Source organism: Cygnus olor, chromosome 2 (genome assembly GCF_009769625.2).
Source record: "Cygnus olor isolate bCygOlo1 chromosome 2, bCygOlo1.pri.v2, whole genome shotgun sequence".
Taxonomy (NCBI): Eukaryota; Metazoa; Chordata; class Aves; order Anseriformes; family Anatidae; genus Cygnus; species Cygnus olor.
Window position 1 is genome coordinate 70,576,099 of NC_049170.1, and position 26,410 is coordinate 70,602,508.

The 26,410-nt window shown below is 44.0% G+C and overlaps 1 protein-coding gene across 1 annotated transcript in view; it reads left to right on the forward strand.

The window, feature by feature from the left end:
- The first annotated feature begins 413 nt into the window (after positions 1–413).
- F13A1 (coagulation factor XIII A chain) overlaps positions 414–26,410 on the forward strand; it is a 66,643-nt gene continuing 40,646 nt past the window's right edge. The window contains 5 exon segments of the mRNA XM_040547812.1: positions 414–519; positions 5,714–5,865; positions 12,068–12,256; positions 22,969–23,034; positions 23,037–23,219. Coding sequence (XP_040403746.1) covers positions 488–519; positions 5,714–5,865; positions 12,068–12,256; positions 22,969–23,034; positions 23,037–23,219 — 622 coding nt within the window. The 5' untranslated portion in view covers positions 414–487.

The window sequence follows — 26,410 nt, forward strand, 5'->3', positions numbered from 1 at the left end:
TCCATAAGTCGATGGGTAGTCATGGCTTTGCTTTGATATCCTATCCTTTTCTTTGGAGCAGAAATATTAATCTAAGGGCTGCAGCCTTTGTGCCTCTGTTAGCTTCTGTGTCAACTGGCCACAGCAGAGAAGATGTCTGCTCCCATTTTTGAGAGATGTTCCTTCGTCCTTTAGGGCCTCAGCTTCAGCAAAATATAAAACAGTCAACTTAGTTGGAGCCCATGAAGATCATCTCTTATGAAAGACCTCTTTGCCCTAGCTTGTCTTCTGTCATGCTCTTTCTGTAAGAAATTAAGGCAAGCCCTAGTACCAAACCAACTGAATGCTTTGTATTCAGATGTTAGTAGGAATAGGAATTGGAACCTGTATTGCATGTTCCTAACAAACTATGTGATTCTTTTTCTTATTTTGTTGCACTTACTACATGGACAGTTATGTTTCTGTCTGAGGAAGACAGACGCCTTCACAGATGAGCACAAAAAGATAAATGTCTTTTCCCAACACTAAACTCATGAGCTGGTATGTACTTTAGTGTGATCTGATACTTATTGTAGGAAATATATTTTACGTAATTGGCAGTGGCAACCACATATTCTGAGAGAAAAAAAAAGTGTTTTGAACTGTATACCGTGTATCACTTTTAATGATTTTGAGCAGTATCTCAAAAGGATAATTTAGCACTTGAAAGTCATGCCTCAAAACCAAGATAAAATCCTTTTCTTTTTCCATGTCAAGGCTAGGATTCATCTCACCTCACTGTAGACACTGTCAGTATAGACACGTATGGTAGGACCCATCACCTCAGGCTCCCTTTGCAGTCAATACAAGGAACAGGCACTTTTAGGCCATGATTCATCTGACCTATTTACATGTCTGCTGTAGGAGGAGATGAATCATTGCCTAGAGTAAATCTCTGTGGAGGATAAAGGGAGCCTAAGATGGCCAGCTCAGATGTAGATGCTTGTATGGATCTACAGTTTGAATTTAGACTTGCAGTTTGGAACAATTTTTTTTTCAGAGTAGAGTTAAATTTCCTAAGCCAAATTTTCCTAACAGAATGTGTGTATGAATATATATATGTATATATATATTTTTTTCCTGCAACAGAAACATTTGCAACAATATCATTTGAAAACTGGCCCTATATCCCCTGCTCCAAATGTTTCACCATCTGAAGAGCTGCCATTTTCTCTCTCCCTGCCTCTGCCCCTCTTTCACACATACAGTCATGTATACACATGCCATGTTTCAGAGCTGGGCCTTCTGAATTTTTCAGCATTAACTCAAAATATACTTCTCTGTGAGTGGTAGCCAGAGCTGTTACACACAGATATATTAGCTGTTTTTGGTTTTTAAGAAATCGAAAGCAAAATATGCAAACAAAACCACAAAATGAACATTTCTGACATTTGCTTCTGTTTAAAAATATCATTTTTATTCATATTTTCTTCTAGTGTCTGCTCTACTCTGCCTGCAGCCTTGGTAAGGCAAAGCATCATAGGAAGAGGGACGACATCAGTTTCTGGGAGACAAGTAATGATGTGGAGGGAGGGGGAAGACAGACTTGATTTTCTAAGAAAGTGCACAACCAGAAATAAAGCTCTGAGAAGGCAGGAGAGAGGTAAGGGTATGTTACATGTAGAAGATTAAAGTAGAGAGTGTCTGGTTTATTGAAATAAGGATGATGTCTTTCCAGGGATGATTATGCACATGCTGTAGTTTAATGTCTCAATGCATCTGAATTCCCATCTAGACTACAAATGGACACAAGGGTAATATTAAAACAAAAACAAAAATGGAAAAAAGGAAGACGCTTGCAGAGCATTACAATGCTTAGCTGCTGCTGAGGAGTGCTCAGTGTAGCTAAAATAGTGGTAGGCAAAATATCCCTACTATCCAGCCATTGGCACACAGCACAGCAAACCATTTACATGAGCACCTGGCTGATCAGTTTGCTTGTGACAGTTCTTGGCACATCCTCTTCTCTGGTTTGGCTTCTCTAAAGCTTTATTGACTCTTGTGTTTTGTGGGATTTTCCCCCAAAACCTGTGTCTGGCATGGGGGTACTTGAAACAGCAATGCTGACTCTGATGATAACAGGAAACTGAATTTTGGATAACCTTCCACAGTGCAAGCTTTCCAGTCATTTAAGGGCTTTTCTGTGGTGATTACGAAGAAGGGCTCTGTCATCCATCATCCAGGGTCCATTGCAGTCAGTGAGAAGAGCATCCACAACTGCAAAGGTCTTTGGCAAAGGCCACGAGTGTTTGAAGGCTGTCTCCGAGAAATGGGCATGGACTCAGCTCTTCTGCAGTGCAGAAGTAGCTTCATAAGGAAGAAGTGCTCTTTCACCGGTCATTCCAGAGCATCATTCATTAAATATAAGGCCCTACAGGAAAAAAAGGCTTCGTGTTCTCCGTTCCCCCTCTTGCAGCAGCCCTGATGTCAGTAGTTTCGAACCATGGAAGTTAAACTAAGGCCAGTGCAGTCTAATAGGCAAGGGAGAGCAAATGCTAGGAAGTCAAGTTAATGAGAAATACCTGCCATCTGGAGCTGTCATAAGCACGAATTTACATCACTCCCCACAAAATAAATAAATTACAGCCTATAGAACATTACTCTCCCTGGACACAGAGCCCTGCTCCTGCTGCTGCCGCCAAAAATTTTGGTCTCCCTGCTTTCCCAGTGATCATCAGCTTCTTCCAAAAACTCCAGAGAGACCTGAAGGGGCTCAGGGAGACATCTGCAACTGCTGGCTGCTTAAGCACAATGGCTGGGCTGGGATTATTCGGCTGCATCCACTTGCTGCCTTTCTCGCTCTGACTGCAAGTTTTCCTCCCGGCTCTGACAGCACTGCAGCCACTTGGGGAAGTACATGACTGCCTCGGGAGATGGTGTTTCTTATTTGTGTTGCAGACCAGACCTCCAGCAGGCATGGCACCGAGGCAATATTTACATCAGTTTCTGTAATGTCATCACAGCAGCTGCAGTTTTGGGAACTGAAGCACTGGCTGGAAGTGGAAGGAGAGGCACAAGCACGCCACACAGAAATCAGACTGGAAAAAAAGAAATTCAGCAACCAGCCTTCTCCCACAGAAAGCTGATTTTGTTCCTGGGTGCTGGGGGCATTGCTTACCCACCAGATGGTTACCGCAAGGACCATCTGCGTAGAAGTGAGCCCATGGAAACTGCAGTTCAGGATGACAAGAGGACCGATCTCTCCCCATGGGGTGTCTGCACCCTTGGAGGAGCACAGCAGGAGAAGTGGAGTCTCCAGACGAGGTTGCTTTCTGTGCTGTGTGCCTAACAGCCTGCTGGAGGAAATGGGGGAAGAGATTGAGCCCTTTGGCTATGAGACAGCATAGCTCAATGCTCATGTGCAGATAGCGAAGCTGGCTCCAAAACCACTGCAGTCTGGTGCTGAGCCTTGGCAATCAGACCTAGCAGGCTCGCTAGCCTGGCTGCAACAGCGTATTTGTGCAGCAGCGTTGCTTCCAGGTCCCCTGTGGGCATCTCTGCCCTGTGCTGTGCCATGCAGCTGTGCTGGCTTTTGTGGGACTACATTGCTGTGGCTGTGGTCTCTGCTGGGAAATTCACAGGGAGCTGGGATGGGGTCTTCTTTCAGATTTTTTTATCTGTTGTTTCCCATTACAGGAATGCCATTCAATTCTCACCTCTTGTCTCCTGGCTTGATTTCAGTGGCAGTAAGTGAGCAGAGGTTTGAGGCTTCACTGATGTTAAGTGTCTAGAAGCCATAGCTGGCTGAAAAAGGATGGAGTCCTGTGCTGCGTCTCCTCACTCCTTCACCTGTAACTGAGGCAAATAAGTGCCCATGGCTACTCATGAATGTGTAAGAGGGGCCCTCCTCTGCCTCCACGTTCCTAGTAGACTTGTGCCTCTGCTACCAAGCAGCAATGGCTAACAGAGCAGTGGGCCTGAATTCTTCCTGGTGTACCTCTTTTATTCCATGCAATTCCAGTGGTTTGTGGAGCTACGTCTGACAGAGGATGTCAGACAGTCCCCCGTTATGTTAGAGTTCAGTGGAACTGAACCAAGTTGGCATAGAGCTAAAATGCTTACACCAGGTACTGCTCTAGACACAGTTTGTTAGGTGATATTATCATGTGTAAGAGCAGGAGGTCATCTGCCCCAGACAGAGCTGTTTGGTGCCAAGTGCCTTCACTCTTCTGAGCTGCACATGGATTCAAGGAAGAGGTCCCTTCTGCTGAGCCACCAATGAGCTCTACATGCCCATGTGCCCCAGAGTCCTCTGAGAGGACTACTGTGAGGCACCAGGCAGAGGAACCATCACTGTGTCTACTTCGAAATACTCTGAAAGCCAGGATCTAAAGTTGCAGTACAGGCACCCCAAGATAGAGACACCATTAAAGACTGGCAACTTGGTGAGCATGGCTTCTTGGTCTGTGTCCCTCAGAAAATCCCCTCCAGTCTCACACTTCATATGCTCTTGTGCCTTGAGAAAATCTACTCTGTCTCTCTAAGAACGGAAACTTCAGTGCCCAAGCTGTTTCCTTAGCCTGAGTGCTCTGAAATGCTCCTGATGAGTGGGGTTGGGGTAAGATAGGCAGGGAGAGGGAGGGAGGAAGCAAAGATGTGCCAGCAGTGGTGGCAGATCCTCGGAGGTGGTGTGGGGAGGGCTTGGCAACACTTTCAGCACTGTCCTATTGCAACAGGAGGGAGGAGGATATACAGAGGTTACTTAAAAGCCCTCAGCTTTTTCCAGGCTTCTATTGCACGTCAGAAAATCTGCAAGGGAGAAGACAAAAAAAAAAAAAAAAGACTATCTGAAAAGAAGGTACCCTTGCTAACTAGGAAACTTCCTTTAAGAGCTTACTGCTATTAAATAATTGCTGTATTTTGAATTGGTGTTTTCAGGAGCTTTGGGAAGAAGCTATATTCTCAACCATTAATATTTTCTTAGATGGCTGGCGTGGCTCTTTCATTGCTACATGCTTACGCTGAAATAGATGTGAAAGCAGTTTTGACTAGCTCAAAAAGAAGTCTCTGATCAACCTACATCTGAGATTTCCCTTAAGGTTGTTAGTGGGAGAGAAATAACTGGATAAGTGCTCTTTTTTTTTCTTTTTTTTTTCTCTTTCTTTCTCAAAAGTGGATTCTCTGTATGCAGAAGTTAGCCTTTAGGGTGTTTATGTGCATAGAGACAAAAATACAATATTCCAGTAATCATCCACAGACTGTTGTGGGCTGTAGTGTTTAGGATGATTGCAATATAACTTAGAATGTAATTTTTATTAGGGGGAGGTGGTGTGTGATGTATTTCCTGGGAATATAATTCGCTATTTAGGACACAATAATGTTGTTTTGGAGGGTGGGAAAACTGATGATTTTCCACATTTTTACCTGAATTTCCCAAATGTTTTTAATGCCTTGCTTCTCTTAGACAAATACTTCAGTGTTAGGCTTTCCTTTCCTCCTTCCACCCCCTTCTTCTCTTATTCATGTGTTTTCACAAACACAAAATGCTTTCCAATCCTTAGAGAGCTGTACTCCATCATTAGACTGATGTTTTTTGCCTCTCAGTCTTTACTTATGTGAATCTAAAAATGTGTAGCTCACTGGCACCCCACACTGTTTCTGGTTTCTCCCATTTTACATGTGCCATGCTGTCTCATGTTTGCTTTCTTCTTGCACTCTTTCCTTTTTACATGGTATTACAATATTTTTAATACAGGATGTCTGAACCAACGAGCACTGACAAAGAGAAGAAAAAACCTCCACTGAATGGGAGAAGAGCCCTCCCATCAAACAACTCCAATGCTGAAGAAAATGAGGTCCCTGAAATGGATGCTTTTGGATTGATACCTAGAGGATTTAATCCAAAAGGTAAGGTGTACAATTAAGACATAAATCTACTTTTACGTCTTCCATACTTACCTCTGGCTAGGTCTGTGAATCACAACCGAAACACTTCTTGCATAGTATTGTAATCTGAGTCCTACATACTTCTACAGTTCTTTACATGTTTTGATCTCAGATAGTTTTTATTGTTGCTCAGGAGAAAAACCTGGTAAAAACACCTGTCTGTGTGGAAATGTTACCTTAAGTTATGGGCAGGGAAAGTTAGGTGTGGAGAAATTGAGTGATTGGTTTTCAGCTTGAACTTTGGCAGTGATTAAAAGGCAAGAATAGGTTTTCCCAATTTGATTACAATCATTGAGTAACTTTAGGAGGAATTCCTCAAGTCTTTTAAATTTGTGGGTGACAGTTCAAGGGCTGAGCTCGGTGAAGGCTCTGCTTTGCAGAGCTGGCAGCAGGGTGTCATTGAACATCTGTAGTTGGAGAATACAAATATGAATGTAGTTTCCTAACCAAAGTCATCATTAACTCTCACTGCTGCCAGTAAACATGGTCCTGTCACTGTTGGTTTTTCCTAACTCTGGGCCAGCCCCTTTCCTCCAAGAAATTGGTGGTGAAGCAGGTCAGGACACTGGGTTAAAACCAGGCATTTTTGACAGGAGAAGATGTAGAATAGAAAGTTTAATTTAGTAGGGTTGGGTTCCAGTTCAGCCTGGCCCATCTGTTGGCTTCAGGCATGGCTGTGGCAGCACGGGGGTGAAGGGAGCAGCAGGAACTTTGCCTTTTAATGGCTCTTCTGGTTTGTGCAGTCTTAAACTGACTGTGAAGCTGCTGCACAATGTTTTTGCTAGATGTTCTAGATGTTCATCTCACTCATAAAAATGACTGAGGATCTAAAAGGAATCCACAAATTGTTAATAATACTTCTGTGAAAAGTGTCTCAGTCTTTTGGTTGGGAAGACAAAACAGTATCATTCGAGGGATGGGCAAATCAGAATGCATTATCGATGCCAAATTTTTTGAGTGAACCTGAAAAACAAATAATATTTGGTTTAGAAGAAAACACAATTGGCTTCTGAATGAGTCAGCAAGCAAATTATATTAATTTTTGGCCTGTTTGAGGTTAACAGCAGAACCTATTGAACGTGGCCACTCATAGTAGAAAGAGGTAATAAAACTTAGTACTCATATGGGACTTTTCATCCAAGGTTAAAAGAGTGCTTAATAAATGTGGACAAGCATTAAGTACTGCATTTTACACATTGGGAAACAAGCAAAGAGATTTTCAGTGACAAGGACAGAGTCTTATTAAAAATCATTATTTCTGTAATTCTAATAATATGCCTTAAACACGTCCCCCCACTTTATTACACACACATATCTTTAAAAAACATTTCTTTAGAAAAACGCCTAAGCAAACCAACTGGCATGTTAAGACTGTAGAAACTTTGCTTGAACTTCTTCAAACAACCCTGTAGCTCTGGGGAAACTACGGGTGTTTAAAGTGTCAAATGTAATGTAAGGTCTTGACTGGGTATCCTGTTAAGTCCATTATGCTCACCGTAGTTGATGTGTAAGGGTGTGGGGTACCTTGGAAGGAATGCAGCTTATAGCTAAAACCCACCAGTACCAGGGTAAAGATTCGTATTGCTTTTTGTTGTGCTTTATATGAGGCTCTGAAAAAAGTGTGGTGCTGGTACACAGGAGCCTCTTGCTTCTCAGAAATGCAATGGAAACAGGAATATGAGGTCAAGTGGGTTGAGGCAGAAGCCTGCCATGTGCTTAAGGTGATGCTTAAGGTCAGGCAGGTGAGAAAAACAGCCCTTGTCCAAAGCAAGAGTTTGTGTGGGCATAGGATCAGCTTGACTATGGGACTGGTATGGCTGAAAAAAAAAGTTTGAGCATAATGGCAAAATTCACTATATAGATGGATCAGCTCTGCTACGCAGTCCAGCTCTGCAATGCTTGTAGCAATAACATGCAAGGGGTGACCTGAATGCGGGGGAAAGGGAAGAGAATGAACCATAGCAGCATTCCTGTTTCACCACACATCAGCTGTGATCTACACCTGTGATGCCAGCTGATGTATGTGTGGTCCCTGGACACACCATTTTGGGGTAGGATGTTTAAGTTGCCTGTCAGAGCAAGTTAAAGGTTTATAGCCAAATGCTTTCTACACGCAGCTCAGACTGGGATTTGCGTTCAGGAGCTGAACCTGCCCAGAGTACTTGCAGCACTGGGGCATGAAGTGAGAGTCTGCAGGCAGAGCTGGAGCAGCAGGGCACAGCAGGGCAAGGCATGTCCTTGCAGAGGATTGCTTGTGCTACTTCCTTTCCCTTCTCCTTCTATACTTCTTACTTCTGGGTTGTCCAAGCCTTTTGTAGTGATTCTCATATCTCCTTTCCCTAACACCCTGATAAAAGCAGGCAAATGCTTTTATCTCAGCTTTTACAAGTAAGGTGTTTTATAACCTTTGGGGTAGGATGAGACATCTGCTGTAAACATTTAAATGTTGGTGTCTTCAGCTGAGTCAGATGACAGCCAACACACAGCCAGCCCAGGTGGAGGTGAGGACATAGTTTGTCTGGACATCATACCCTGGTATTGCTTCCAGGTACCTTTCTCTCAGCTCCACTGGCTGCAGCAACCAGATCTCACTGGTTTGCGTATCAGGCTCACATCATTCAGATGCCTAAATTTAAAGGACCCAGTCTTGAGCTGAATCCTGCCCTTGATCTGTGCGGTGTAGGTGTCTACATCTGAGCTAGTCACCCTTGTTTCCCTTGACAGCCAACAGAAAGAAACAGGCATTTTTAGGGTGTGATTCATTTGACCTATTTTAGCTACTACTCTAGGACGAGGTAAACGCCGAGCTCGACTGGCTCTCTGCTGACACCCACTTCTACTCCGCTGAATCACAGCCGGGGTGACTGGTGAAGGCTGCAGGGACAGCTGTCTTCCCAGCCAGGTCAGTGGGCTGCCTGCTGCAGGCTGTTTGCTGCAGGCTTCTTTAGCAAAAAGCCTGTGTCTGTGAGTACGCCTGTGCTGCTTCCTCCCCCTGGTTCTTCCTAGCCAGCTCATCTCACCACATCGTGTTATGAGTGGGCCTGACACGTTCAGCCTGCTCAGTGGGAAGACACAGCCTTGCGGCCGCACGGCCCACAAGCTCCCCATGTGCCCACCTTTGCAAAGTTTATGGACTCACCAAGGAATCGTGCTTCTCCTGTTAGCAGAGTGAGGGACACCTCCTTTGGAAACTCCTACTGCTTGGTTTGTAATCCAGAGCCCTTTCTCTCTGGTTCTCCAAGAAACCCTGATGTTTGAAGGCTATTCTTGGTATTGAAAAGCAGCTCAGGCTTGTGCTCATTTTTTTCCATGCAAATTTAACATTACAAAAGCTTTAAGAAAACATTAGTCTGCTGCATCTTTTGCAGGAAGCCTACCTGCATGAAATAGTGGATGAGGCTGTGAGCAAACCATCACATAGTCCAGACTTCAAAGGAGCCCTCAATGGCCGCCTATGCCTCACAAACAGTTGAGCAGTGAAGCAAACAGTGCCTGGACCCTTCCTTTAGATGACATCTCCACTCCTGGTGATGATGTTCGCGCATCCCATTACCCTGCTCACATTTTGTCCTCTGTAATTATCATTACTGTAATTAACACGGGCTCAGTCACAGGTCATCTTCATTTGGCGAGCTCAAAGAAGTTCATTTTAACACTGAGAGTGAGAGTGAAATGTGTTTTATGCAGATGTGCATAGCTGTGTTTTGACAGAAGCCTTGTAAAGTCCTGGGAAAAATGAAGCAAATGCTGAACTGACACCCTGGGGTGACTTAGCTTTGTAGCTCCTTGAATGGGCTAACTTGCAAAAGAAGGGCAGGGTCTTTTGTTTCAGAACACGAGATGAAAACACAACAAATGTTCAAAAGAATTTTTATGCCTCCCTGGAAACGAGCAGAAGCTGAGCCAAACTTACTGATAGTTTCACCTCTCACAGCGTTGCAATATGCAACTTTTACATAGAATGTTTTCAGCCGGGGAGGGGTTGGGAGAGAAAACAGGAGAGACTTCCCCCTGCCCTGTCTTCACAGCCCTCCAGGAAATTTGTGCCTCACATAATTTAGTTATGAGCTTTGTCAGCATTATTATGAGGGAACATGGGTAAGTTTTGCAGGGAGGGAGGTGGAGACATTCCCCATTTCATAGAGGGTCCATGAGAGTTATTTCTGAGCAAAAAGCATTTAAAGTTTCACACAAGAACCGTCTCTGTTACTTTAGCCAGCACTAAAGCCAGCGGGGATCTACAGAAGTTACTCCAGAAGCCTAGAGAATTGAGCAGAGAATAACAATAACATTGCCATGGGACTTTAAGCCTGTCTCTGCCTTTCTGCATATGAGGTTGACAGGAGGCAAATGGTTTTTGCTTCAGTTCTACAGAGCTTTTCCATGAAAGGATCTTTATCTTGGCATGTCCTCGGGCAGTTTCCTTTCCTTTTGTTTCCCACAGGGCAGGTATGAGTAGCTGGTGGTGACAACGCACCAGAGGGACCAGATCCTGCTGCCTATATTTACCTCCCTTCCATCAGATGTCGCCCAGAGCCCAGGCTGGGTGACTCGGCTGGGGCAGGAAAGAACCATGCTGCTGCCCAGGGCATTGCTGCCCACGCAACTCCACTAATGTTTTGAACACATCTCTGCAGAAGGGCAGGGCTAATGCCCACGCTACTGCAGCCTGGAGGCTACACACCAGATAGGCAGCGGCTCTGCTGCTTGCCCAGAGCCTGCCTGTCTTCTGTGTCTTCCTGCCTCCAGGGAAAAGCTGTGCACGAAGCCGTTTTCTGAGGTTCTGTGAAATGGGCCATGTTTAGCTCTCAGCAGTTTGGATATCCGACTCATTCGCTGAGTGCATCATTCCTGCTCACAGTGTACTCAGTAGCAGGCCAAATTAGCCACCATTGTGAGTACACACAGCTCTACCAGCTGCTGTAAGTGTGCACCTCTTTTTGCCAGGCATGAGTTTGGCTCTGTAGCATCAGTATAAAATGCAGAAATTAGCTAGTTTCTAACTGTCAGCACCTGGAAATGCAAGTCGAGAGCTGCAAATCAAGCTTCACTCTTCTGTCTCTCTCCTTGTGGCAATAATGGTCCTCCTGGCAGAGTTTTCCTGATTATCTGTCCAAACATGTAGGAGAAATGATGTCCAGTTCATTTTGATATGATTGCTCACTGTTTGCTGGAACTGGCTGTGAAACTAACGAATACATACAACTTAAATGTGTGTATGGAAGGAGCCGTTGTGTGAGAAAGCTCCCACTGTGAAGATTCCCAGTGTAGTAGTCATGCAGTTGGTGGTGACTGCCAGTGCCTTTGGCTATCCCAGTGCCTCTGCACACTGGTCATTAGCTGAGCAGGCTAACTTCTGGCAGCTATAACCCTTTAGATAGCCCTGATTTGAAGGGAGCAAGGCATGTACTTTGCCTGTGCATGTTATAGATACCCACTGCTGTTTGCCTATAACTTTATACTGTAATTATATACTGTAATGTCATATTGAGTTTTCATAAAAGATGCTAATAGCAGTGGAGGTGTTCTGAGAAGCTGAGTCTAGACGCATACAGTACACTAAAGCTTTATTTAATACAGACATCCAAGCCCTCAGCTGAATGCAAGATCATTAACTGCCTCTCAGGCTCTGCAGCACTTGGTAACTGCCTCTCAGGCTCTGCAGCACTTGGTAGCAGTCATGCTTTATAAACATTAATGTATTTAAGCATCAAAAAAAAACCCTGTGAATTTGTGTTTTACAAATGGAGGGCTGCAAGAAGGGAGACATGAAGCCACAGCTGTTAAAGGCCCACTGATTGTACTGGCAAACTAGTGTCAGCGAGGCGCAGACTCACAGAAAGCTGATGCCAAAGCAAAGACAGAGCACAGCTCTCCCTGGGGGCATTCAGCTTTCACCCCATAGGAACCTGCACTTTCCGCAGTTGCTTTCATCAGTCACTAGAAGCCTTACAGCCTCTGCAACAACAGCAAGTGGACAGAGAAGTTTCAGTCCCTAAAACCCAGCTCGGACAGGAAGGTGTGAGCCTCAAACAGATCCAACATGCTCCGTTGGCTGTTGTTTCTCGATGAGGCAGTGCTGGGGAAGTGAAAGACAGGGCCTTTAGTGTTGGTGATATCAAGACTGTGACTATTCTCTTTGCTCATTTGTGTGCCTCTGCAGATTACCTGCGTGTTGTGGACATTCATATGTTCAAGGAACCCTATGAGATTAACAAGCAGCAGCACCATACTGACAAGTACTACAACCCTAAGCTGATAGTGCGTCGAGGGCAGCCTTTCCAAATCCAGATTGACTTCAACCGACCCTACAAGCCAGAGACAGACCAATTCTGGCTGGAGTATTTGATAGGTAAGTGCCTGGCAAAAGCTGTTTTTTCAGCAAAGTCTGAAGAGCCTCTCATTAACAGGAACACATCAGTACTTAATGTCTAGGTCTTTTCCTGTTATGATTGATAAACCATAAAAACATGTTTAACCAAAGGCAAAGAAATGCTTTTCTAAACAGGCTGTGAACCCTTAATCAAGAAAGAATCAACTGAATTACTTCTGAGAGAAGCAGGAGCAGTATTTGAGGCTTTTTGTTTAGCAAGAAGCTGTACTTTATTGAGCTTTCAAAGGTATATGTGTAATATCATGTGGCAATGCTGAAAGGTAGATGGAACAGGAAACATTTATCATTACTGTTTAGGAGATGCAGGGAGGAGGAGTCTCTTGTTTGAGGTGGGAGAGATGCTGTGTATGAACCGAGATGACAAAATGTTGAATACACAATGGGGAAAAATTAAGCAGTGTGGAAGAACTGAAGGCCTTATGATTTCATGGCCTACATTTGGAGCCAACCTGCTAACCAGGGAAAAGATTCAGAGATTGTAGCATTGGACCAGAAACCTACTCGGGATCATATCAGATGCTTTCTCGATTTACTTCAAAAAGAGCCAAGAAAGCATTTTTTTCTTCTCACCAGGAGATCTTCCTCAGAGACTCAGATCCTAATGTACCTTTTGGCTTATTGAAGGTATAAGACTAGACTTATAGGACTAAGGGCATAACCTAGCTAGAGAAGGGGAAAAGTATATGACAGGCTGTGGCTTATTGCTGTGCTCCGAAGATGGCCCCACAAAATGCTGCTCCATACATCACAGTTCTGGGAAAGCCCTGGTTTCATCCAGAATGATCTGTGAGTTTCTGTGTCAAGACATCAATGTTCCAACTATAAACTCTTAAAAATGGGTTTGAATTGATGTTGCAATTTACTTTCCTGAGAGATACAGTTCCAAAATTTGTAACATCAATTTTTTTTTCTACCACTGAATTATGATGATGTGAACGTTTATTAGATTTGTTGCCTTTTAAAGCTAGATGGGCGTTTATCTCTTAAACATATGTGCAGAGAAAAGGTTACTGTCTGCATTTTTTTTTTTTCCATGGGTCTCTTCTTTCTAGTTTAAATTAGGGTTGGGAGGCATGTTATGACAGTCCAGTGAGTGATTGGCTGAACAGCCACAAATGCCTTTAAAAATTTAATATGCATAAATATCATTCGTTCTTTTGGGATTTAATTAAATTCAAGACTGTTCCCTTAATCTTTATATGTTTAAAACAAACAGCTGTAGCAAGAAGAAGTGGAAAATGGAACATTTGTTTTTTATTGCATTGTGTGCTGTTTGCATTTGTTTTAATCAGATATTCTATGTTGGAAGAAGAAATTTAACATTTCTTTTGATGTTGCATAGTCCACTTAAGACAAGCTATTTGTTTATTTTTGTGTTGCTCTTTCCTAACACACTTTTGTCTGTGGTTTTACCCTGAATCTCTAAACCTGAATAAAAAAACTTTCATCCTCAGCCACATTAGGAATAGCATTAAACACAGCCTTAGCCCGGACAGACTTTGCAACAAACTCAGTAATGAATGATGATTTTGGAGCCAGCGCTGGGTGTGTGGTTGAATTCTCTTTCTCTTCTCATTCTTCACCGTTACTCTCTCTTCTGTGAAATGGGAATAGCAGCACTGATGTCCCATGTGTGGTGACAGGGAATCATCTGAAAAGTACTGCATAATCAGACTAGGATACAGTACTATTGCGCTCTCCTGTTTTTTAAGTGTCTGCTTCTATGAGCACCTCTGCCCTCTTGCTAGAAGGAATTTAGCTCACAGATATTCAACTGGGAGCTGAGATGTTCAAGCTCCTCTTCTAGGAATCAGTTAATATTTAGCGTTCCACGATTGCTTCTCTTTATGCACATGTGGTCAAAATACAGTACATCTGTCCTCAGAGGCTAGTAACAGAAAGCAAAATAACATTCCTCGAATGAGAAGGAGATTTAGGATGCTGCAGTCACTTCATCCAGAGGTGATCTGTTTGACTCTCCTTCTAGTGGCAAGTCTGATGTTTAGTGCCCTAAGGGGGAGAAGGAGGAGATTTCTCATGCTTAGGAATGGGCACTGAATGCTGAAGGTTTCAGTGCTGTGCTGTCAGACCATTGCACAGAGATGTGCCTCATTTATACCCAGTATTGTTTGTTTGTCTGCCTGAAGAGTCGGCATTCACCTCCCATAATGCCAGTTGCCTGAAAACTAGCACCCAGTCCAGAAACATTGCCTAGGTTGCCTCTGTAAGCAGAGGAAGCAATCAGGCACCTCCAGGTGGCAGTTTAGCCCTACTGTCTTAAAATGGGATGAATTCTCTTCTGGATATTTTGTCTTCCTATGTTGACTCTACTCCACAGACTAGATTTTGATTTTAAGATCACTAAAGACAGGGGAGGTGAATCCTACCCTTCAGTAAAGTCAGGCAGAAGCTACACCTAGGGAATGGCTCAGACAACAGCCTTACAGCAGACACAGCTTGACCTCAGAGAATGTTTTTTCAAAGAAATCACGGTGATGCCTGCTAGGAAAGTACTGAGTTTGAGAGTTTAAAGTGATGGACATGAAGAAGTACTGGCAGGCTGTTGTAAAATAACCTTTCCAAGGAGCTCTTGGTGTGCCTGAGCAGTGGATTTCAAACAGTGTAGCAGAACCATAGAATATCTAGGTTGGAGGGACCTCTGGAGGTCTCATGTCCAAGCCTTTGCTCAAAGCAGGTCCAGCTTGCTCGGGCTGCTCAGGGCCTTGTACTGGTGGCAGTTTTTTAGAATCTCCAAGGGTGAAGAGATTACCCCTGGCAATGTGGACCAGGCTGTCCATGAGATGTAGGATCTTTGGGGTGTTTCAATGTGCTTTAAGGTACAAAGAAACTTTTGGTAGGGACAGCTAGCTTTGGCTCCCAGGGAATTTGGCTGGAGCTGAGAAAACATCTGTTTTAGCTGTGCCGTGCCTGCAGCGAGTGCTGTTATACAAAGTTATTCAGAAATTATTAGTCCCCAGCACTGGAAGTTTCCCAGCACTGACATTAATCCATCACAGAGTTTTTATCCATTGAAGACTAATTTTGCTCCTGAAAAAAATACGACAATGGTAATGGCTTGGTACTGTGTATATGCAGAGCTATTCTATTTCCTTTATTCCCTAAAATTTAGTTTTACATCTCTTTTTTTGTTCCTAATTTTGCTTCCTTTGCATCATTAAAAAGATGATTAATGAAGCAAGTAGAGACTGCTTAATCCTTCTAATTGATAATGAATCAAGGGTACCCTGGACAAATTCTTCTTGCGTTATGTGAAATTTTGTCTCAAACACTCCCAGAACAATCTTTAGTATATTTTTTTTTAATCCACAGTCCATATAAAAACCATTCACACAGAGACTAGAATCCATGGGATAAAATTTACAGACAAATATGTGTGTGTAAATATATAAATACTTCACCCAATCTCTTGAAAGGCATTTTGACTGACATCCTTCGGGGAGGATTCCTTATGACTAAAGTCCTTTTTGCCTTAACAGACTGTTTTCCATAGAGTAATCATCAGCGAAACTGGCTGAAGTGCTAACATGTGAATTACTGTAATTCAGTTTCTCATATAATGCTTCATTAAATGAGGACTGTAAATGTCTGCCAAAGTATAGAAAAAAATGAGCGTACCAAAAATCCACATGGAAAAATATCCACGTATAAAGTGCAATGGGATACTATTCCAGTTCTTGTGCTGGATTGCAGCCCTGCTTCAGTACCAGTAGTTTGGGAGCTGCTCCATCACCACATATTTCCTTTCTTGCAGCCTGCTTCCTGGCTTTAATGAGAAGAAAGGTGAACATTACCTCTCGGGAAATACTCATTTTATTGGCCTGGGGGTGAGATAAAAGAGCCATTCAATTTGAACAATTTCTGTTTGCTTGGAGACCTAGGGAATCCAGAGGGATCTTGATCCCTCCCAGCTACCACCCGCATGGTGACTGGCTACTTTGTGCGGCTCTTGGTTGTACACTGTGCAGGGTTCAGCCTGTCTGAGCATGGCACACCTGGGGCAGCCAGCTTGGCATGGGTGCTGCAGTTTCCACAATCGCTGCTGCACTGGCAGTGATTTCTCTGAAAAGCAGATGTATGATTAGATGGGCTTATACAGCCTTCAATCTTGCTTTTAATAGTAGTTTCCTGTACATGGCTGTAAATCCTAGAGAGCTTGATGAGTTTATATGGTACGTCCTTACTCTAATGATATATTTCCCCACACCCTCATAAATTGTTGTCTGTTTGCATTTTCCTTAAATGGCTTCATAAATCCATATATACTGGTCTAGTCCTAAACATTATTATGAACCTTTTATTCAGTGGCATACTCCTCAAATAACCATACATCCCAGTCCTCTAAGCTACTATCACCTTTCCACACATCTGGGCACCCACGTACCTGCCTGTATGTACTCCTCAGGCTATAAATCATCAGCTTCTGGACTGAGATGAGACCGGAGATGTACTGTTCCTTTTTTTACAATCCCAGGCAGGGTCCATAGGAATAGCTATAAACAGATGAAAGTAGCTAAGAATAAAAAGGTGTTAGAGCTGATTCCATATTTAGGTGACACCAAATTCCCACCTATAGTCAGAAGCACATTTGAGTTCAACTGAGTAACCAGGGGTACAATGCTGATCATCTCAGAATCAATGATACCCTATTTTCCCGTTTAACAGAGAACAACAACAAAAAAAGAAAGATTATAGAAAATTACATGACATGAACACAGAGACTGTGGCCTTTCTCACATTGACTCCCGTTTTCTCAAGATGGTCCCATTTTGAGGAAGAAAGTAATTTATTAGCAGTGGAGAACATTTCCTAGCAATTGATTCCAGGGAGAGAAAAGACCTGTTTGTCAGCTCTTAGCAAAGAAAAACAGAACTCCTCACTTGCTGAATGAAGGCATTAGAGTATTTCTTTTCTCCCCTCTGGAATTCCCATCCAGGTCCTGGAGGAGCAGAGAGGAGGGAGTTCTTGAGATGCTCCATGAATTCTCTATTTCAAAGGGATCTTTATTCTGCTCTTCTTTTGCACTGCTGCAGCAGTATCAAGTGGCATTTAAAATCTAGCTGTATTTTTCAATGCTTTTTAATAGCTAAGGCACATGACTCCGATGTATGTTTTACAACTGTAAAGTACTCGTAACATACACTCCTGGGACAAAGTGGTCAGATGTTAAGGATTCCTATCTGGAGCCATAAGCAAAAATTATTTGAAGATATTTAGATTTCCTACATTTCCAAGTTTGTATGCAGCACTTTTGAAGGCAATGGGATTTGATGGTGGGAGGGAACCAGGTGCAATATTAAAGCAGTGACTTAGAGACACTGCTGGTTTTTTGTTGTTGTCGTTGTTTTTGTTTGTGTTTTTTTTTTTAAGTTTATCATTCTTACTTGTTGTTTGGGATTTTTATTACAGCATCTCTTTTCTTTCTTTTTTCCTTTTTTTCTTTTTTTTTTTTCCTTTCTCCTCCCCTGTCATCCCATTGCCTTCTTTCTCCTCTTTCTCTCTCTTTTTTTTACGTCTTTCTCTCTCTCTTCTCCTCCTTCTCCTTCCTTTCCTTCTTGTTCTTCTTCACTGTGTCTTCAAGCTCCAATATATTTATCGACCTGTCACAATTATTTTATTTCCAGGGCTGGCATTGAGATAGATTTGCTGCTGTTTGTATTGAAAAATGTATCTAGATAAAACTAATGAATCTATCAGGGTAATTGTTAACCTTACTGTGTATGATGTATTTCCCAAAAGGAGACAGATTCCTCAACTCCTTTAAAATACAATCTTCTAATGAGGGTCCCTAAAAAGGCTGTTGAGAAGTAGTTTGTTCACCTCCCTTTCTTTTGAGGTAATCTACTTCCATCAAGAAGGAAAAGTCCCCTGAAGCTAACTATATCTCTCATCTCTGTGCTACCAAATTTTCTCTCCTCCCTGCCTGCAGTAAAACAGCCACGGACTTTTGTAGGGCCTATCTGAGAGCACCCATCGGTCCCTCCACAGATTGTGCTACTCTCTAGGAGCTGTTAAGTGCACACACACACATACATGGCCACTGGGAATCGAGGGAAAAAATTAACTCAGTGGAGACAGGAGCTTCCAGGTGGCTGGGCAAGGGAGGAGGAAGAGCCTCCCTTCAAGCAAGCCCTGGTCTCCTGTTAGTAACTTGGAAGGAAGAGCAACATTGGGACTTGGCAGACTTGGGGAGCTGGAGGAGGAGCGCTTGTGTTTTGCCGACTGAACTTGCTGTACCTCTCTCTCGCTCTCCCTCTGTTGCTGTAAATCCCTCTCTGGTGCAGCAGTGTTATCCAGAATTAAGCACAGCTTGTCTCCATGCCTGACAGGCCCGGGAGCTGACATGCTAAGGAGCTGAGGCATATGTTAAGGATAACTCATTTTGAGTGCATGTGTGTGTAGCCACAGTCCTATTTTAAATGCCTCATTCTTCCACTGCTGCATAAGTAGACCTTGGCAAGTTTTAACAAACACTGCACTCTTCTTTTTGCACCTGTAAAGTGTGTGTTGGGAGTGGGGAGGATAATGCCATACATGCCTACAACCACACATGCATCAGTCATAGTACATTTCACCATATAGACCTTTGCTCACATGCTTATTTACTTTTAAAGCCTTGTGATGCAGCACTGAGAGAGACCAGCACTCCTTCAGTAGTGATAGCAGCTATTTTGCTCCTCTTTTCCTGCACGCCTGGAAACCCCAGGAGGTGCAGAGCAGAGCTGAGCTGCGACTGAAGTGAGTAGGAGATTCAGGAACCAAGCTTGGATAGCTACAGGAACCAAGGTGGGATAAGAAAGGAAGAAAGAAGGACCAAAGGCCTGTGAACTGTGCAGCAAGAGAAATTGATATGTTTGTGTCATTAAAGCTTCTGTAAAAAGGAGCTTTCTGTAAAAGCAGAACAGGTTTCTGGCAGTACCATGGCTCAGTACCTACCTCTGCAATGAAATGCAGAGAGCTGGAGGCCCCTGAAAGAGGGTCACTGTGAATTCTCTGCTGCCCTGTCCTGCCTTGAAGGCAGGACAGTCAGCAGCTGTCATTCAGTACTGGATATCTTCCAAGCTGCAAAAGGAGCCTATAAAAAATGCACGCTATGCCTGATGGTAATAGTGCAGCAACCTCTGGGCTTTCTGAATTTTCAGACTGCGTTTTCCCATTTCTGTGTACTGTTAGAGAGAAGAGACAGGGACATCCCAACGGCATTGTGTCATACAACAACTTCGTCTTTCACAATTTGCTGTGAAATGTCCTCCTGTGAGGGCCAGGGCCTCCTACACCCAAAACACACGTGAGCACTGGGGAGTGAGGCAACCATGGAGTACTGGCTGCAGAGTGTGGTACAGGCTGCCAACTCCTGGAGCAAATCTGAGCATGAGGGATGCTGAGCCAGCTGATGCTGCTGGCAGAAACGCCCTCCTTGTCAGCATAAGAGTTTATCCTCACTACATGGCTCCTGGTCCTGACATGCACCCAAACACACCCTTCTGCCTCTCTGTGGGTTTGGTTAGCACGAGATCCTCCAGGGAGTACTCTGCCAGGCGTTCACAGGCTTTTGGTAATGAGTATTTGGATATCATTGAATCTCATTCCTTAGAGACTCTTAACCCGAGAGTGGAATCACCACTGCACATTATCCGTTCTGTGAAAGGGCTGACATCACAGATATCCCAGCTATGAGCCAAAGTTGGCCCTTCTTTTACACTCCAGCCAGAAATGTGTGCTCAAGATGTACATAGATTCCAATGGCCAAGTCGTCTCGAGACAACTTCCCTACAGTGTTGATAAACATAGTACTAAACCTACACAGGGATGTTTTTGCCAGCAACCTTGGCATGTAATGCCAAAGATACTCAGCTTCATAGTGCTCTAGTATCAAGACAACAGATGTGTGTATATGAGACTAGTGTGGCTGGTGCTGTCAGGTGTCTAGATGTGTGATTACAAATCAGCTCTACAAGCTCCTTTCAGAAGTAACAATTCCCTTGCTCTTCCATTTGCATTTTGGTATTCATTTCAGAAGATGAGAGAAGCTGTCTTCTCCTCAAAGAAAATGTTGGAAATTGTTTACTATGCTCTTGAGGGCTCCACCCATCTTCCCAGCCTTCCTCCTGGCTTCAGGCTTTATGCAACTGTTAGCAAGCACCCAAACCCTGCCTGCCAGCAGCAAATAATATTTGCTTGTATATACTGTTTATAACACCTGCAAATCATCCTGACTTCTAGGATATCCCTTCCCTGGCATCCCTGCTAGGGTTGCAGGCAATATCCCAGAACACCTTCTCATGCAGGACAGTGCAGTGGCCTCTCTTACTGCAGGGGTGCGGCTGTGGGGTGCATGCATGGATGCTGGGCTGAAAGGATATTGCATACTCCTCAGCAGCAGCTACAGGTGCTCCCTTGCGAAGCAGCAGATAGATAAGGGTGTCTTGTAACTTTGCATAAGAGAGGGACCATTGCTGTTTTGAAGGGTAAATGGGGTTTTTCATGTAGGGGCTTCAGAAAAGTGAGGATGCCAGAGGCCTGGTACCTTGCGAAGCCACCTATGAAGTGCAGGTGAGGAGGTTTCCAGCAAGATGCATTGCAAAGGCCTCATGGCCCCTTTGGGATCCTGTCTGGTTCCTATGGGCAAATTTACTGGGGAGAGATTCTGCAGCTTCCCCATTACCAGCACACATGGGACATGATGTGTTGGTGTGGAGCCCCTGCTACAGCACACCTCCTTCTGTCCCCAGTAGGGACAGAGGCTGACAGTGTCATTTCCTAAACATGCTAAAATACTGATCTCTCCCTCCCTCCCACCTGTCTGAAAGAGGAAAAGAAGGTGTTTTAAAAAGTACACTTGTTAATGGTTTTAGAGGGTGTCAGTTCAATTACTTGGTTTGCTCTGCAGCTTTGTTAGAGTGGACTGCTTATAAAAAAATAAATTAAAAGAAAAACAACAATTATGTCAAATCTAGAAGCAAAACATCAACTGTAGAGGCAAGCTGGGTCATACCCAGTTCCACTACAAAGAACAAGAATGTGCTCAGCTCTCAGATCACAATTGTTAGCAGACGCAAGACTCTCATCTCTGTTACCTCTGTAGGCTCTTCTCTCTAGACTGTCTTTCCTTTGATGGCTTATTTTTGAAGTGTCCTGTGCTTTATCTTCTAGTGTTTTCTATTGATTTTGCTCTCTTATTCTACTCCTTCTTTCTTCTGTAGGTCTCTTCCCTCTGTTGCATCCCTCACTGATCTGAGTGGGTTTCATGGGTTACAGCATCCCTGGCCTTCAGGGAAACTGGGCTATGTATTTGTACTGAAAATCTGCAAAATGGAAGTTTATGTGTACTGAATAATATTTTGGATGAAGTGCAGTAGGCCCAGATTTCTTAAAAACACAGAGTTCATGGCAGATCACAAGCTTCAAATTCAAAGCTGGAGTTGCCCTTTCCCAAAATGTAGCAGTGTTCAGATCTGGATTTATCTCTACATCAACTGTGTAACAGTAAGCAAACAAGAAAATCAAAGCCCCTTTGCATTTAATTTTGAAGCTCTTAAATAATAATCAGGAAAATAGAGAAGTCTGTCTCTCTGCTTTCGTGCTTTTTGTTACTTTATCTGTGAATGAGAGTATAACTTTAAGCCTAAAATCTGAAAAGAAGAATAGATTTGAGAATGATGTAAGGAATTCAGTCTTCTCACAAGTATCTTTTTTGTCTACACCACTGGTTGGATTCCAGATATAATTTGGCTCTGCCTCCAGCTCAAGGGGTGTAATCCTTCCCACCTAACTTGAATTCTGGCAGTGTACATGTTTGCACATAGTTTATCCATCTAGATGCTTTTTATACTTGGCAAGTAAAATAATCTTCTCTGGGGCATGATTTGTTTTGATACGAGGCAGAACATCATGCACAGTACTTTGGAGGTGTGTCATGCTTTGGGGTCCATTGCTTGCAGAGAAAATTTGGCTATCCAGCCTAGATGCATTCATCCATACTCTGGGTACCCAGAATCAGTTCCCACTGCATCCAAGAGGTGCTTGCAAGAACTGAGCATTGGGTACCCACTGGCAGACAGACTTGTATTTCCTCTGCCTCATCTGTGTGGGTATGTGTGAAAGAGCCTCTGCTTGTTGGTGCTGTGGTGCAGTGAGAAAAGCAAGGCTCTGCTCTGCTACAGAGCCCCAAAGCCAACATCTATGCCCCAGTAGGCACTTGCATGTTAGCAAAGAGGGTGATGGGTGCATCTGAACTTTGGAAGGAACTCTTATTCATGCTTACCAATGACATAGCTAACTCCAAGGCTGGAGTACAGCTCACTGTGCTAGGATAAACAGTTTTGAGCCAGGAAAGCCTGGGACAGCCCCTGCTCTTGCTGCTACAGGTACACTCTTGGCAGTGCCCAAGCCAGCAAAACTGAAGCTTTCTGGAGTGAGATGGGAGGGGGTGCCTGCATAGGTTGCCTGTTGGGAGGTGGTGTGTGTGCTCGGGTGGCAGCAACACAAGTGACCAGGCACTGTGTGAAGCTCTAAGGGAGATAGGTGGTCTCTGCGCACTAACATTTGCCATCTCTGCTGAAAATAGACAAAGGGGCAGGGGACTGATGTTTTGAGAGTGTCTCTGTTTCCCAAGGTGACCACTTCATGGAGTTAACCCCCTGTCTCTCCAGGTCGCTACCCACAGCCAAACAAGGGCACCTACATCCCGATCCTTGTAGGTGACGTGCTGAAGCCTGGGAGTGGGGAGCCAAGATTATCCACAAGGAGAACAATTCCATTCGCCTGTCCATCATGTCCTCTGCCACCTGCATTGTTGGGAAATTTCGCCTGTATGTTGCTATCTGGACTCCCTTTGGCATCATCCGGACGCACAGAAACTCGGCGACTGACACTTACATACTATTCAACCCGTGGTGCCAACGTAAGTAGCTTGTCAGTGTCAAAGATTCACACTTTCTGCCACCAGGCTCATTGGTTTGTGGGAGGGGGTGGTCCAGGAAGGGGAACTTGCAGCCAAGGTTGTTGGAGACCAGGCAGTTTGGATCCGGAAAGGGTACAGTTAAGTTTATGTAACTCTGCCAAGAGGCAAGTTGTGCAGGGGTGGGGGTAGCTCTATAGTTTTATGAGGCTAAGTCTGTTTTTACCCATGTAAGTAGCATTTCTCATAGTAAACACACCCCAAGGCATTGCTCTGACTTCAATAAGCATCAGTGTGAGCTTTCTGCCTGCCTTTGTGTGCCTTAAAATGACAAGTCAATACAGACGTTTTTTTCCAGAATTTGGCATGGGGCAGGATGTGGCAGTGTCCCATACTCAACTGTTGAGTTACATTGCCGGTTGCCTAAAAGCCCACAGAAACTCAGTGGGAGCTGCTGCTCCTGCACAGGTTGGATGCACTCAGTCTGCTGCAGCATGACTGGTGGCACTTTGCTGTTACACAAAATTTGACCTTATAACTTCCCCTTAGTGGTGACTATTTACCAGCAACCCTGTTCTCTGAAAGGAACAGAATATTTTGCGAATGAGCCTTTTTTTTTTCTTTTTATAATCCAATGAGTTAAAGAACTTTTTTTCCTCTAATCTCCCCAGATCGCAGGTAAAATCAGCCCTTCTGCTGACAGAATTGCACTTTACCCAATGAACTCAGCACATCTTTTTAAAGAGAAAGCAAAGAGGACTGGTGAAGTTTGGCTCACCAGCCTTCTGACAGGCTGTAGCACTGTGCCTCAGCTTCTGATGCTTGTAAGGCGCCAAGTCTGCCACATATATTGCTATATATTTAGGTCACCAGCTAACTTTAATATCCTTCTGCCATCCTTCCTTCATCCTTCAATGTTTTTACCGGAGTATTTTTATCAAATAATCCCATGCCAAACAAGGGCCGTCTTACTGTGTGACGAGTAAGTTTAGCATTATTAATGGAGCCCATTATTCAGCCGCACTACTGTCAGTATCTAGAATGATTTGTGCTGAGTTCATTACTTGCCCCTGGTCCAAGGGAATATAAGCAATGATTAGCTTATGCATTATTTAGGAAGATATATGTTAATGCTGAGTAAAGCAGAGTTAGTTAAGCGGAAAGAGGAGGGAAGGGCAGGGCCTAAGGCCCCACAACACCATGAGGGACTTTTGAATGCAGCATAGAGGTAGGTGCCTTAGAGAAGCATGGTCAGAATTTATTCTGGGAGGAGAGAGAGTGGGTTACAGAAGCAGTCAAAGGTGAGTGAGCAAATGTGACCCACTGGTGAGCCACTGGTGACCCACTGGTGACAAAGCTGCTCAAGGTTTGTAAAGGCATCATCAGCCTGTCACAGCTCCAGCTAGGGAGGTGTGATTCTCCACACTAAAGTAAAGCATCCCTTGGTTTTAGTCCTGTTGTCCCAACAACCACTGTGTTAGCCAGCATGGTGACTATGCAGTGTCTCAGCACCTCTTTAGAAAGGGATAAGCCCCAGAGAAAAAGCTTCTTATGTTTCCTCAAGTTGCCTCATGACTCGCATACAGCCAGCTAGGGTTGCATGCAGCCATAAAGTGGAGAGAGAATGTGATAAGGGGGGCTTGGCTGCCCCACCGTGGTGTGATGGGGACCACACAGGCTGGTTCGAGGTGCCAGGCAAGGAGTAAGAAGGGGAAAATCAATCCCCCCTTCACACCTTCTTCCCCCATCTCTGTGTACCCACAGCACATGAGGGCTTTGCTCTCTGTGCACTCCTTTCCTCATACCTAAGCTGAATGGGGCCAAAAGCCAGCAAGATGAAAACCAAAGCATGTGAGCAAACCTGTTGAGCTTGGGACATGCAGCAGCAGCTGTTGGCAAGGCTGACAGAGAAGCTCTGGTCCAAGAAAGCAAAGGAGAGTCTCTGGGCAGCAAGAGCCTGCTGTGAGGGTCACCCCCAGAGGATCATGCCTTCGTCCCAGCTTACATGTCCAAGTGTGCCTTCAAGTCCTGGCCCTTGCTGGATATTGTAGGATTTATTTTCTGCATATTTCATTTGGATGAAGATTTACTTTCATTTCTTGCCCCTGCTTTCACTCCTAGGTAGTTTGGACTAATTGGCTCCTGTACCTGCCTTTTCCCTTTGCGTTAGAAAAGCAGGGACAGTGTTTCTCCATGCCTCGTCCCCTGGCTGGGAAAGATTGTGCAGTGGAACGACAAAAGGGTATAAAAACTCAGGCAGTTAAAGTGCACAGAAAACAATAGTTTGAAAATCTCCTAGACTTGTTTGCTGGGTTAATAGCTAAGCAGAAGAGTCTGAGTGAAAAGCCTCATTAAAAAGAGAGAAGGCTGATACCAGGAACGAATGGGGATTGTTATCGCAGGGAGCAGAGTACAGGCTCCATCAGTGTCTAGCACAGCTCTCCGACTCATCATTTTAGAGAAACATCAATGTGTCTGTATGAGCTTTTCTTTAAGTCATAGGCATTTGTGCCCTTTCTTATTACTTCTTTTTTCACTGTAGTTCAGTTTTGACATATTTTCCCAGACAGGGATGCATTTTTTTTCTGCTGTTTCAGAACAAGTCAGCATACTTTACCAGTCAAGCTACAGAGTAGCTTCTGTATTTTGCTTCCAAAATCATCAGACGCTTTCATATGGTTTAATCCCCTTAGCTACATTTAAGGCTCATCACTAAGAATACAGATGCAGATGTGGGGCCCGATCCTGGAAAATGATATACCCCAAACATTTGGGAATTCAGCAAGCAGGTGGACTGAGATTTCAGATGCTCAGGTGAAAATTACGCTAGTTAATAAGCAAGGTAAAGCCTGTGAAGAGAGGCAGCATTCTCTCTTCAGCCAGCTGATGTAGCTGGGAAAAAAAGATATGCTTTTGGGCATGCAGAGCCCTCTTCAGTTCTGAAATAGGAGATACAAACGGTAAGTCATTAAGGATAACTTCTTGGAGTTTAACTTCACTCTTAGCAATATCAGACTACATGAAAGCAGAGAATGGCTCCTTTGATCTGTGAGCTCTTTCCAAGGAGGTGCTGAGCCCAGTGACTTTCTGCTTTGGGAACACTCAGTGCCTATCAAGAAAAGACCTTGCATGGCCTCTTGTGGCTCTCACAGGTGGAGATGCCTAGGGTATCTGAAACTTGCAGACTCCATGGG